Source organism: Vanessa cardui, chromosome 6 (genome assembly GCF_905220365.1).
Source record: "Vanessa cardui chromosome 6, ilVanCard2.1, whole genome shotgun sequence".
NCBI lineage: Eukaryota > Metazoa > Arthropoda > Insecta > Lepidoptera > Nymphalidae > Vanessa > Vanessa cardui.
Window position 1 is genome coordinate 1,692,236 of NC_061128.1, and position 16,260 is coordinate 1,708,495.

General features: G+C 30.8%; 1 protein-coding gene across 2 annotated transcripts in view; it reads left to right on the top strand.

The window, feature by feature from the left end:
- Nucleotides 1–16,260, top strand: part of LOC124530415 (netrin receptor UNC5C-like) — a 71,216-nt gene that overhangs the window by 25,684 nt on the left and 29,272 nt on the right. For both annotated transcript variants that reach the window (XM_047104581.1, XM_047104582.1), the window contains exons 4-5: nucleotides 2,910–3,109; nucleotides 8,062–8,140. In XM_047104581.1, coding sequence (XP_046960537.1) covers nucleotides 2,910–3,109; nucleotides 8,062–8,140 — 279 coding nt within the window. The remainder of the gene's footprint in view (nucleotides 1–2,909; nucleotides 3,110–8,061; nucleotides 8,141–16,260) is intronic.

Sequence of the window (16,260 nt, forward strand, 5' to 3'; positions counted from 1 at the left end):
GAGTAAAGACTAACAACAATTGAGATAAAAGAATTTATGTAGCTTCACATCCAGATGCTCGTTTTTGCGAACCGTAAGTGCTCCGAAAAATAAACGATAGTTTGTGGCTAATAATTTATAGTGTCGTGGATTTATCTGTTGTGACTTAAAATGCTTTTAATAAAGTCCGCTTACAATTTATAACATCTGTCTCGAATGTTGTCTTTTATAACTGCGCACAAAACTGTGTTTTCTCATTAAGACTCTATTAATAGACCATTTGAGTAACTTCAGTATTTGTTAGGGTGCTCATATAAAATTAATATTAAAACATCTTTGATTAAAATTTCATCAACTTTTTTACTCGAATAGAAATTGTATAGTAGTTCGATATTTATGAATGAAAAACAAAGTATAATAGGAGCTGAATCATTTAAAAGAGCAAAAACATCGATGCATCATACTACCGTTCAAACTGAAACATAGTAAACACAAAAAAGGTTAGTCTGTTTTCAATCCATAGAGGACAAACAATAGACTTAGCAAATCTCTTTTAAAACAACCGCAGCACAGAGGCCAGCTAAGCAAACACATCACAGCGTGCATACTGCATCGGGACGCGGACGAGTAATGGAGCGTACACTCGCCAGATTTATAGCTCCGCTTCGCTTAAAGCACTCAAGAGTTGAAACGTTCATTTTGCACCGAGTGTACGTGAACTAGAGAATATTAGTTTCGTTCGCGATCGTTTCAAAACAGTTGATATTTATGTACCACTCGGTACTGTTCTTATTCTTGGATATGTCTCCAAGAAATTTCTTATTTCATAAATTCAATCTCCGTTACTAAATTTTATTAAAGTTTACTTTATGTAATACCACATACATATAGTTGCTCGCGTATAGCGTTGTCATGTGTTAGGCAAAAAAAGTAGCCTTTGCTTCGTACCAAAGTTCATCAAATTTGGTTCAGCGGTTTGATCGTGAAAAAGCGACAGATAGACAGACAAAGTTACTTACACATTTATAATATTAATATAGATAATATTTTCTACAGCATTTTCATTTTATTTTTAATGCTGTCTTAATAATTGATCGTAGAAGATGTCAATATATTTAATTAAAGACTGATCGGCTGAAACGCGCCAAAACAGCGGTTAATTGTTTAATGAAGAGCAATTATCGTTCGTGGGAGGGAACGAGGTCTATATTATGTAATAGGTGGTCTCGTTATGTTTTTTATTAAGATTGATGTGGGAAGAGATGCTATAGAATTACGCAACCAATGAACGACGTTGAATTGAATTTCGATGTCTTCATTAACCGACATTATTTAAAATTTGTTTTCGAGATAAATCTTTATAACATTGTCAACATCGCCGAAACGTTCTTGATACTTGCAAACATATTTTTACGTATTTGCAGCGATTATATTAAAATTATAATTTATAAAATTTATTATAAATTGATATGTATAAATAAATCATTAAGGAAGTTTAACTTGGTAGAGGACTATGCAAGACTATTTCGATGCTATCCACTTATCATATATTCCGTTGGGTTCCAATTTGAAGGGTGGTCAAAACAGCGTAACTACCGACATAGGGAGACACTTATAAAGGTTAGTAGTATAATATTGAAGTTAGGAGCTATTAAAAATAAAATCTTATATCCAATTAAACATTTACCAATGTTACATCAACATCTGTGAGCAGTGACCATTAACATAATTGTGACTCTATAGTTCAGCTAGCTCGTCGGCCTAACACTAGAATATGATATAAATATTTGGTACCTATAGAGCCTTTTTGGTGTACAAAAATCGGATAAAAACATAACCAGTGACAAAAAAAAACAACATTAATACTTTCATGGATTTGTTTCCACAACTATAAAATGACGTCACCGAACAAAAACCACTTCGCATTTGTCAGAAGATAAAGCTAACCGCACATGCCGTCAACAATGCGAGATCGCTTGTAGGAATAACAACAATTATTCAATTGCCAATGTTGAGATATCACGTGACCTATAAATTGATATTGACGTTTGATTTTCATATCAAGGATTACTTTGTTCGATATTAATTGTGACGTATGCGGGTTCCGATCTAATTACGATTACTGCATTCTATGAGCATTACAATAGAAATGGCTTTTTTATATTCTATTCATAATCAGCATAAATTTGAGTATCAATAGCTGAAGGAAAAATGGTCAATATCTGATAGTCTATACAATAGAAAAATAATCTTTGTAAGTTTCGGTCATTAAGAGGAAATGTAGTGAAATTTATTTATGACTAGTTTTTGCCGGCGGCTTCGCTTGCTTTATAGGGGTTAGTCGTAGTAAGTGGGCTATGTTCTTCATACGAATTCAAGCTTGCTTCATATAAAATATCATCAAATCAGGATCTCTTTTCACCCGTGCTAGAGTTAGACTGACAGACAGAGGTACTTTCGAAATTTACAAATTTAATATAGGTTTATATGAAATCGCAATAAGTAAGCACTATACTAGTAAACAAATAAGAGCGAAAATAATTGCATGTAAAAAATTGAAGTATAAGAAAAAATCACATCTAAATTTTGTTGATCAAAAGGACTATTTCCTACCACTACTCGGCTTAGGAGTAGCATTGGAACGCAATTTATTGATTTATATATGCTACCGGGATTTCAATTAACAGATTCAAATTCACATGTCTATCTGCCGTCTGCTGTCCAGATAATTAAATAAACAGTTATCTTATGATAAAAGATTTTGAAATACGAACGTTAGCTCAGCCATTTTGGATCACGTGACGTCATAACTCCAAACAGAAGAACTGATAACTTATTTGTGTGTTAATTTTATTACTCTATCTATTCTTCATAGCTATGTTAAAGAGAAATATTTGAGATGTAATAAATATGAAAATTTGTTTATATAGATCTGAAGAAGCAATTCGTTCTATCGCCATCACCTACATCTGTGGAGGTAGGATCTGCTGCTTCACTTCGCTGCTCACCGCCGACTGCCGCACCCCCACCCAGAGTATCATGGCTGAAACACGGAATACCATTGCAACAGGATCACAACGTACTAATCTCTGCTGAAGGAAATCTCCTTATATCAAGAGCTACTTTACAGGTAGGAATTATTACATCTATGTATATTATATATACACCATAATATTAGAAGCTGAAAATACCAGGATTTTTTTAAGCTATTAAAGGCTCTCAGAAAAACACAGTGCATAGTAGTACATAAGTACATAGTAGTACATAACCACAGTACATTAATAAGGTTAGTCAAAGCTGTCAGAACAAGACAGTATGCTTTATAGTATTTGTATTCTAGAATACAAATGAAAAAAGACGTATTCACTCAAAAGGAAAATATTGACAAGTAAATGCATATTATTTCTTTAAAATTCTTACTAAGAATTTACGCTAATGTCAACTCGATACCAGATAAGCGTTAGTGATAATAGTGAAAGGTAATTCTCTTCCATTTCTTCTTAGCCTTTAATTGAATTGCTGTTTCATCGGTGTGCTAGTATTAACCGTTTAATCCTTAACATCCTCAAAGCCTTTTACGGGAATCTTCATCAACGTTCACAAATAAAATATATACAGTAATATTTTGCATATGTTTTACATTTACACGATTTTCTGGAAACATATTGAATTGCAAAACAACTTACAACGTTGCATATTGAAGTTGCTTTTCCGCTAAATACGAATTTATTTACATAAATACATTCAAATCGCGCCATTCACGAGATTGATTCTTTTACAATTTATTTAATTTAATTATACAGCTCTTTGCGTATGTCTCTTTAACTTTAGCCGAACACAAACTGTTTGTAATTTAACTTTAAATGGCTATTGCTATAAACAAACATATAATTTAAACAACATTAAATTTTATTGAAGCTTGCCCTTTTATTTTTCGTTGCATATATTTTTATTTTGTTTTGCATAAGAACTTCATCACTAAATAGTATAAAACAAAGACGCTTGCTCTGTACGTATAGCAATTCTGTATGCTTACATCTTAAAAACTACGCAACAGATTTTGATGCGTTTTTTTTTAATAGAGTAATATAGTAGAATACGTGAACCATAAAATAAAAAAACACTGCTAATTTTAGAAGTATCTAATTTAATGTCGTAAATAAACTAATTCTGTAGTAGATATAGTGTCAGCTTTATATAAATGTTAAAGAAAAGCAAAAACTAGTACTAAGTGCCGCCGGTACATTCATTGCTAACGCAACGATCTCTTAAACGACCGTAGAACAAGCGACCGATTATAAAATATGTGGGAATAGTACAATGATTTATTACCACAAGTAAATACCAAAGTTAATAAATCAAAATACTTTGTATTTAAGAAGGCTCTTGAAACCAGTTTTGAATTGTCATGTATTTATTATTTGTATCACTGATTCGGAATGTAGATTATATTCAGAGAAACTACCAGAAATTAAAAATAGATTACCTGTAACAGGTATATTAATAGAATATCATTTTTCTGTCTGATCTACAGTTTTATATGTACGTACTTGATATTTAATGACTTACAAGTGTTGAAGAATAACATTTATGAAAAAGATCTAAAAATAGCTTTAACAATAAACCTTCCTGTCACCAAGTTAAATGCCCTTTGTTCGGTTTTGAGTAAATTGTTTTTCTTGAAATATTACCTAATTTATTCGCAAAATATGAATCCCATTTCAATAATTGTCAACCAATATATAATAGATAAAAATGCAATGATCATATCGCATTCAGACGAAAATCTAAATATGCCGATTACTATGAAAAAAATTAAGCCATATTTAACTAGTTAAATATTTAATGAAACGAAAATAATAATGTGTGAATTTAGGACTTCTGAATATAATCACCAATTTACAAAAGGTTAAGTCTTAACGAACTAACGCAATCATTACTTTGAAAATTAACGAGCCAAAAGTGCTCTTGAAGTCAAAGGGGAAATTGTCCTAGAGTATTCATTTCATGTTTTAGTTTATTTCAGACAGAAATTTGATTCACAATTAAGTTTGCCTGTATATTTTAAAGTCCGCTACAAATCTCAAAAGTGTTTACAATTACATATATCATAATCCGTAATCTCAATATAAGTTAGTTTATTGAACACTTCAGTTTATAGCCTTTGTTTCGTATTGAAATCTGATTTAAAACCTCAGAATATTTTGTCATAACAACAACAGTAGCCTTTAAATTTCCCACTGCTGGGCTAAAGCCTCCTCGCTCTTTTAAGGAGAAGATTCGGAACATATAGCACCACGCTGTTCTTATGCGGGTTTGTGGAATATACATGTGGCAGAATTTCTATGAAACTAGACACATGCACTGCATTCAGGTTCCCTCACGATGTTTACCTTCACCGTCAAGCACTAGATGAATTATAAACACAAATTAAGCACATGAATATTCACTGGTGCTTGTCTGGTTTGAACCCACTATCATCTTTTAAGATGCACGTGTTCTAACCACTGGGCGATCACGGCTTATTTTTATATTTGACATGAAAATTTATAATAAATAAGCAGACTGGCGTATGTATACAAAAATGAGTGTTGTAAGAAATAGTAAGAATTTATTTTATCGCCAATTTAACATAATTGGGCACTGAAATGATATAGCCATTGTACCTGCAGTTACATTGTCTCACTTTTCAAACTGGAATGCACCAATATTATAGTTAGTATTGGTTAGATACTAAGTTCAGCTGTAGAATTTGACATGATGAATGATATCTACCCAGGCGGCATTACACTGCCAAGTTCTATTCCAAGAAATATTATTATGTCATTAATAAAAAATAATGCGTACTTACAAATCTTTAATTTATTTTACGTAACTCTTATCGTGCTTAAAAAGCTTTACTGCATAAAAATCTCCCAGATAACTCTAATACCAAGGCTTGTCGAAATCATTATATATGTATCATGCGATACCTTCCATTATATAATGATATCTATTAGAATTTCCATTTTAATGTATTCCATGTCAGTGTGACAGTTTTATGTCTTAATAAGCGTGAGACTTGGACAAATATCCTCATTAGCATTTAAACTCGTCGTCAATTTTAAATTAAACTATTCATCCCCACTTATCGTAATGATGATCTCAAACCTTTTCTTTGTCCAATGATTTATCATAAAAATAGTAATAAAAGTCATAATTAATTGAACCACTAAGTCAAACAATGACTTTGATGTTCGAATATTAAAAACACGTGTTTTAATTACGCGTCGATTCGTACATATAATCTAAAGTATAGCTGTAAGCAAATTTATCATTAAGATGAGAGAGCAAATCCTAATTTAAGCTCGTTTGTACATTTGGTTATTCAAAATGATGAGTCAGTTATTCTGACACACGTGACACCCCTTCATTCAACTTGCGATGTATCTTTTAATGGTATTATTCCGGCGAATCTGATGTAAGCGTGTCACTTGAATAGATTTTTTTTAGCGTTGTTTTGTTTTTCAAAAAACTCACTGACAGCACAAAGCGTTTCGTTCTCAATGGAATATGGTAGGAAAAAGTTAGTATTTTTTTCTTCCATTATAGTGAACTAGACGTCTTATCGTTTAAAAGCATGCAATGAATGTTACTGAATGCCTGCTATTAAATGTCGGTGCTTTCTTCACTTAAGATTTTGAATCCGATAAGAACGGCAGTCCTTATTGCTTTACATCCAAGTCGTTGGTGTTGGTGCGGACAATCGCAGCATCTTGTCGCGAAATGTTTATTTATCTTTCCGACTGCGACTAATTAGTCGAGCGCGACAGACATTTATTAATTGCGACACGAGTCGGTGTCGCCGGTTGAAATCACCTTTTTGTCACGTTCCGCTACACTCCTTCAAAGCATACTGGACGGTGCTTGATAAAAGTCTGAGAGCTGGGGTTAATTTAATTCTACGTTTCATGGGAAGGGACATTTGTCTTGTGTAATTAATTTAATTTTATTGTCCTTGTCGGTTTGAATATATTATTCATAAGGAATATTTTGCGTATGAACATGACGTATTTTTAGAAAATCTTTATTTTGAAGTCTCATTAAAATATTTTTAAGAAAGCAAGGAAAGCTTTCATTTTTTTTTTAATATTGGTAACAGCCAGCTTTTGAAGAACTAGTTATACTATTCAACAGTAGGTAGATAGTGTATTTTTGATTTTTGCTTTTAATAATAAACTCTTATAAATAATAATATAGGTATTATATCAATCAATAAAATTTATTGATTTATATAATATCTATATTTTTTAAAAATCGGGCATCAATATGATAAATTATTGTATTTTAGGTTATCCACCAAATAAGTATATAACTCGTTATAGATAAAGGTTCATAATTACAATCACGGTCCGGTGTCCCCCGTAATCAACTCAACGCAGCACCATGACGACAAAATTGCAAATAACTCACACCATCTCCTGTTTCCTACACAGAGCACTCACTAATTAGCCTTTGCGGCGAGGCATGGATTAATTGCAACCAGTGTCACTCGCTCCGTAACATTATCTCTGTAGGTGTTGGAGCCATTTTCTTAATTAAATGTAATGTTTACAGTCATGCGTTTACATCGTTCAGAGCTATCTTCATCTAATGTTACTTTAGAATAAAACGATACGAAATCAATTGATGTTTTTATTCTTTGCGTACTTCATCTGTGTATTACTATTATGTCATATTATTTTACTTTATCTAGTATGACAATTTTATAGTATGACAAAAACAAAGTCGCTTACCGCTGTCTGTCCCTATGTATGTTTAGATCTTTAAAATTACGCAACGGATTTTGATGTATTTTTTTTAATAGATAGAATGATTCGAAAGTAATGTTTTTGTATATAATACATGGACAATATAGTAAAGAAACACTGATAATGTTAAAAGTTACAATTGTGATGTCGTAAATAAACAAATTCCGAAGTATATTTAGTATCAGTATTGCACCCGCGCAAAGCCGGGGCAGGTCGCTAGTTGTGTATATTTATTTAAGTATATATGTATATATATTTATATAAGTTATTAAGTATTTTTTATGTTATACAGGACATGGCGAACTATAGTTGCGTGGCTGAGAACATTGCAGGAAAAAGAATTTCGGAGTCAGCGACATTAACCGTTTATGGTGAGTTTATTTATGCTAATACAATTTAACAATGCTTCAGTAATTAATTTTAAGTGTTCATGTTTAACAGCAATTATAGCGAGTGAATGTTTAAATTATTGCCTGCGAAGTAGGTCATAAGGTAAAATTTACGTGTAGAGACAGCGTTGCACGGTGAGCTATTGTAATCGGGCAACATGCATATTGTTGAAGATTAAATAAAATAAATGAAAAGGCCTTTAGCCGAGTACAATCACTGATTTATATGATTTTTTTTTCGAAGATATATTATAAGTATAAAGTTAGCTTTAACGGTAATTTTAAGATCAGTGTTGGAATGTCAGAACGAATTTTTGTGTTTTTTAGTCAACGACTATTAATGTTCAGAATTTTACTTCTAATTTACAAAGAAACCTGAGAGTATAACTTCTTCATAAAAATCGATTAATTGAAATCAACTTACAATCAGTGAACACTTCGGGTAATTTCGTAATCGTAATCTGATGAGACGAGAAAATTCAGACGTGAGATCAAACCTTTACTTTCGGTCTCTGAGGGATAGAGTCGTAAGCAAAACTACAAAACCCAGAACTCCTAAGAAATACCTAACATAATTTAATGACCAGACTTGAAGGCTGTAGATTTCGAGATCCTGCACTCAATCCCTGATTACAAAATGACGTTGATGAACAATTTATCTTAGTTTTTTACTGTTTTTTGTTAAATAAAGCAAACCGCCAATTTTAGGAATTATTTATATTACTATTTACCCCTCTAATTGAGCTCAAAGCTAAATAGTTAAATAAAAAGACAATAACCCAAGGTATAAAATAATATTTGCGAGTATGCGGCCCGTAAAAAATTTAACTATTGACGCTTTTTAACGGTCATTGACAATAGTTGATTACATTTTGTATATCAATTAATTCTTTTATATTTATCAAGTTACATATAATCTTTACATCAAAATTAGTCGTATAATGGACTAACAATACACGAACACATAAAATTTTTCCATTTATACTAACGAATAATAATAAAATATTAGCTAATCTTGTGTTGGAAGTTGAAACACGCTCAAGCTATAATACCTCTTGTAAATCCCTTTAATAATCCCTTTACCGGTTTTCCACTTTAGCGCTTTGACATAAACGAAGTGACTAATTCCTTATACTGTTGTGTGCTATCTAAAGGAATCATAACATGATCACCGTGCAGCCTAACCTTAGCCTACGTAACGAGGCCTATAACACGTTTTATTATTTCACGTATAATTTATCTGACAACCGACAATTCTCGATCCTCTTTAACGCTCATTTCACCCTATCTTGCCCGTAATAACTATACTTTAGTGAGATCAAAGGGCACGCGCCGATGCCTTGCAATTATTGCAGCGCAAGCGCATGGGAGAGTCATTAGAGATGCCGCTTCACCCACGCCATCTTGGAAATATGGCGCCTGCTTAACTGATTGCAATCAGTACCTCTGACTTGGCACGTCCAAAATCTGGTCTCTTATAAAATACCTAAGATATTTCATTGATAAATAAAATTCGAGGCCTAACATTGTTCACGCTTCTTTAAGATATAGTGTTAGTTGTAATCGTTGCTTTTGTTATCCCAAATTGGGTTGATCTATTCAGTTGTATCCACATTTAATTTTGTTTAAATTTTAATTAATAGTTTTAAAAAGCAATAACATGTGTAACTCAACTAAATTACCCAATTAATTAAACTAAACAACATACAGACACCAAAGCATGCAGTTGAAACTATACTCTTAACGGAACGAAACTAATTTAATAATTAATACTAAGTACATCACAAAGTCAAACCGTCAAATCTAAATTTCATAGCGACGAATTACCTAGATTCGTCGACAAAACTAGTTAAAGTCTCTTAAAAGCATTACGTAGATAAGTTTGCCCACAGAATTTTCATTAATTTCCCTTCAGACACCGAAGTCAAATAGTGCAGTTAGTGGCTACCTAGTGGGAAGTGACCGAATCCGCGGGAAATGCCTTGTTTACACTGTAAATTCCGCTTTAGAAACGAAGGTTCTAATTGGAATAGTTGTTCTTGATATAGTCGAGCGTTTGTAGGCTAGATTCGTGTTGTTTGAAATTAGTCCTTATGCGTTTTGATATAGGGACTTTCTGTTATTCTAAGTTGAGTCCTGTTCAGGCTGTGACCAATTAAGTTTATTAGAGGGCAAAAGCCCTTTGTGTTTGATTCAGAAACGTATAGATAGGTAAGTGGTCGATATCGAATTGTTATCAAATTCGGTTCTGGTTATGACTTTTATTACTTCCTATAATAGTTTTCATTCGTTAGTTAAGTTATAATAATATTTGCTAAAGATTGTATTCCTGTTTTTAAAATTAATACTTTTCTTATAATTACTAATAATATTACTGAGTCGCATGCTGCATCATTTTGATTGGTACAGGTGTTATAGAATTTCGGGCACCTACAGGTTTCATAAGACTTTTATCCTCCAACGCCAAACATGAAATGAATTATAAGCATATATTTGTGAGCTAATTTCAATCTGTTGTTTTTATATATTGAATTTTATATATAATAATAAAAACTATTTATTTTATATACGTTTCTATTTTTTTTTATTGGCAACACTAAATCCATGGAATAGCACCAATTACAAAAAGAATCGGTTGTCGAACTGAAATATTTATATGTGCAATAATATAGAATAGGTATTATATATTCAAAATTCAACTTTTTTCCAATTTAAGTATCAGTTTTAATTGCCATAATCCTTTATCTGTAATATTGAATTTATCGTAACAACGCTGTTGTATTACAAATAAACAAATAAATAATAAATAATCCCTACTCCGCATTGCATGACAATCAATCAACCGTCTTAATTAAATTCACTTTGTTCGTGTTGAAATATTAAATACTCTTAACGAAAAACCGTCCGTGTTTGTCGCCGGTAAGCCTTTTATAAGGCTTGTTCACAAAACAAATACTATGTAGTGAACTTGTTTGTTGTTTCGTCACGCACGGGGTAATTGATGAATGGCTTACTTCGGATTTTGTTGGAAAACATAACATTTACCCCGATATGTTTTGTGTAATGAAAAGTAATTATCCCCGCTAATTTATCAATCTGATGTGTTATTAATACTTATATTAAAAACTACTTTATTCGAACAGCCTTTCATAAGCAAGCACCTCCATCGTTAATTCTAAATTAATTTTACATGAAGCTTTTATCGTAAATTATACTTTATATGCATACGAAAATGTAATAAAAATTCTTGTTCTTTTTTCAAAATCCAGTTCTATTCCTTTTTAATAAACATTAAAGGTCATACGTCCATTAACTCTTAAATGACTATTAAATAATGTGACAAGAATAAAATAAGAGCTATAATCAGTTAATTATTAACATATTTCCTTCAATTGTTTTATTTAACACGTTATAATATTCTATTTTATAAATATAATTCCCTTTATATTAAACACAGTCAAAGGAGCTCCAAATCGTTGTTCGTACACAGAGTTAATTGCTCAAATCTTAATAGCCAATATCATTAAACCAAATACCAAAGCTATAATAGATTCTCAAAAATCTCCATTGAGCTATATCTTTATTTATATTAATAATTCGATAGTTAAACTGTAATGTAATGGGCAATGAATTTTTATCGTCAAAACAGCGATCGGAGATAAACCGCGGGTGGTCACCGGTCCCTTGTAACATATCATCGCTTAAAAATTATAAAACACGACGACTTATACTAAAGCGGTAATATTTTTTAAATTACTACAATTACTATCAATCTTGCTCGCGCTAATTTTATATATTATTATTTTAAACATACCACTGAAACGGTTTGAGTATCACGCAAAAAACAGCGCAACGTTTTGATTCGAACTTTATTGATTATTATATTCATCTTATAAATATGCAAATACATTTTGAAACATAGATAACAATATATTTTTTAATTAAAATATTTTAGCAAGGCAATCTAACGGGCTACATTAATCATCACATTCTTAAACAATTGTATCGAAGGAAAGTAATAATCAAATAATCCAATATAATGATCTAAGTTTTTATTCACATTTGGCTTGAATTTACACCGTACAAATAAAGTTGTATGGTTGTATAATAATTGGCGAGTGAGCGAATTAAGTCCTACCAAGACTACATAAAATTTATAACGATTTAAAACTATCCTCCAGTTATTCAGAACCTCATAGACAAAATCTAAAAGAGAGCATTTCAGAGTTTACTTGCTACATTGTGGATCAATTGACGCAATGTGTGCGTCAATATTTCTTATAACATACTAAAATCTTTAAAATTTCTTATAAACACCAATATAACATACGATGAAAGTAAATTGTATATAAACCCGCAATCATAATTTAGATGACACACCCTCTATCCGTGTACATTGGCATATTGTATATGTTTATATAATGGAATGATTAGTCAACCAGACATATAAAATATCCTAAATACATAGAACACCGCCAGACGTAAAGGGAAGCATTTTTGTGACAGACGGACAGACGGGCGGATGGACGGAAATTACAAAATTAAAGGGGCTTCTTTGAGTGAATTAGGTTGTTCTTTTTTAACTCATAATATAATGAAACTTACCCTTCGTATATAGAAAAAGGTTTGCAAATGTACTTTATAAGTTTCATATATTCAGCGGATATTTATGAACATTTAGAATTCTTTAATATTCATAATTGCAGGTTTGTTCCACTTTAATCAATACATTTTTGATTATCAAGGAACATAATACGCTGCTAAGGTAACAGTGATTGTATTGATTGCAATACATTTAATAAATCGATGTATCCTACCATTTTCGTCCATCGCCAATTCTTTACAACTACAAAATAAACTTATTAATATACAATTAATTAAACAACAATCATTATAAGTATTTATATTTTATTATCTAAGAATGCTTCCTTCAGATCGCATACAATACTAGTACACTTCTATTCGTCTTTAATTAACTAATTAAAAAATAAAAAACGTTCTTCATTTAAAAACATTGCGTACATTATAACTGTCTCATATGTTAACTAAGAGAGTAATCTTTAATTTTTTTAAGATCGGCAAAAAGGTTGTATAATTTTTTTTAAATCTTTTTTTATATAATTTTAAAAACAAAATAGTACATTCAATAAACTATGACTTTGTGTTACACTGACAAAATTACGAAATATGTTCCTATTGTGACCTAAAATTACATTTATTTCTGAAGGAAGAAAAAATGCCGCCATTAATACTAATTCCCGGGGAACATGTGGCGTAGTGTGAAGTCTTACAATTTATAACCGTTAAGATAATATAACCCCCATTACTTGTAATTTAGGGAAGTATCCGCTATTATACGACGTTTTAGAAAACATCCTTCGACTGGAAAGAAAATTATGTTAATATCCAAACGTGATTACGTTCTTAATTTGGTAGGTTTAATTTATCTCTGATAATAATTTCGTATCTTTTGTTCAAGTTTTTTATTTGTAATTAAACTAAATTTGCAAGTAAATCTTGTCTGTTTATATTATTTCAATCGAATCAAAATATATAATACTTTATTTAAAGAAACTCTTAAGAGCGCTTTTTCCAAAATTATTAAAAGTAAAACTATCAATGTTATAAATCCTAAATGAAACAAATTAATATTTTCTTGATTTGTAATCACCCTCTTACATTGAGCATCATAGTGAATAATAAAACTATCCTTCTCAATAGGAGAAGAATATTTGTTATGATTTCGTTTAATTACTAAATTAAACTTTCTTTTATTTAGCTTCATCAAATTATTAAATTAATAATCCCATATATTTTTTGTTAAAAAATAATTTTAATTTCATTAGTGAAAGTTAGATAGCGGTTTCACAATTAAAAAATGAACCATAAAAGTGTTATTGTCTGATAAAAACAAATTAAGTCCAAACCAGCGTAACTAATCACAAATCGTATGAAATCTGTAAGTTGTTTTTTTTTATATAAATCATTCTTTGCGCCCAGGTCACCTAGACACGCGACCTAGCATGTTAAACCTAACGTGCGATCTGGAAAAAGATACGTTCTCTATGCCCGTTGCGTGTTCAAATCTTTTTTAGTTTAGTATTTCTTAACCGCTTGATTAACTTCTTTATGGCATCGTTTAAATTGAGTTTTTAACTTAATTAAATAATATATTGATTTTGATGGCTCGCGTGGGTTGAATCAACATAATTTCTAAAATATTCAGGTTTGAAAACCTACGCATGAATTTTATACTATGCTCTAAGAAAATTTTTAGACAGTTTCGTTTTAGAACTTCGAATAATTCAATCTTGAAATTAAATGAATTTTTCATATGATGAAATATTTTAATTTTTAATAATTCATTCCTTTTATTACTCTCCTTACCACAGTAGGAACTTCTCAATGCGTATGTATGATCTATGTTCCTGTTTTAAATTTTTTACTCCATAATTAATAAATTGGTTTGGAAAATTACAAATTTTATTTTGGAGGATACTACCCGCTTTATCCCATTCAAAATTATAAAAATAAATACATACATACCACCCCAGATGGTATTTTTCACCATGATGACGTTTTTAGAGCCTTGAATGTTTTTTTTTAACTCTATATTGTAGGTAAATGCTATAATTATACTTTAATTCACTTTGCTATTATATATCTTATCCTCGTATGAAATCTATATTAAGCGTCGATAGCTCAATGGTTTACCGACCGGATAGCAATGTAAATAATCGTAGGATCGATCTGGACACCTCGGGGTATTATCTTCCCCACTACGAATAAAAAATTTTAAGGTAACTTGGGGTAAATAAGAATATTAGCCTAATGCCTTCTAATGTTTCATTGTCACTATTCCATTTAAAAAAGTTATTACGTACGTTGTTAATTAATCAACTATCAATAAGTTATTATAATATCATGTACAATGGATAGCATACTTATAACTTGAACGTTCTCAATAGTTGGTCAAAACTTTCAGCAAAGCTATAGCAAGAACAGTATCAAAACTCATCGTAGAACACGATAGCTCACTAACGATAATAATTGAAATATTTAAGGATAGCCAAATAGCGTATCACCGATAAATCTGAGTATTACTGTAAAATGGAACCTTTATTTGTGATTGAGATTGAAATAATTGATTTGATCGAAAAGTTATAGAAGCATGTATTTTGTTTCAACGCAGGGCAATGTCTTCCGCTTTTCTTAAAACGTAGTCAAATACGATTTAGTTCATATACCTGAAGCCGAATTTTATCCTCATTGATCGCCTAACGATATATTGATTGGCCACCTGATTATGAGAAGTCACCACTGCCTTTGGTATTCTGAGAAATATTAACCATTCCTAACTTTGCCAATGCGGTAACCATGTAAAAGGATCTAAGATTATCTCCAAGTAAATTCGATTATTTTTGTTATTAAAATTTTATTATTCACATTTCAACATTAAAAAAAATATATTCCACCAAAGAATGTCCAGTCTCCTCTTCTTTATTTTTCCGTTGCCATAGTTACATAATTAAAGTAATTATGTGACTATGGCCAGTTATAACTCATGAATTTAAAAAGTTATTAGTGTATATATTACATAGTATTAAATAAATACATCATAATATAATATATTGGCTAATTAACCTTACAGCTCGGCCATCCTATCTTAGTGGGTCCTCCCACTAGCTCGTATAATTTTACATAGGAAGGAAAAAAAAACAAAAAGCAAAAAAAAATAAAAATAAACAGAATAATACTAGCTTAATTAAGGTATACAATTAATGATAATATATAGAACATACATTGGCCCAAAGACATCACATAGGGCGGGTAAAAGTTAATTACAAATCGTAACATCAATACTGTAAATTTTTAGGCTATTTATACAAATGATATAAATTTATTAATTGCATATTAAACATAACAACCTGAAAATCTATGTCAAAATCAGTATAATATATATAAATATAGTATAATATATATAAATATACATAATCCATAATCACATTTCGAATTCATTTAGTACATCATATTCATGTATCAAATTCTCATTATATAATCATTATCATAATCACAAATCTGTATCATAATTCAATTTCATT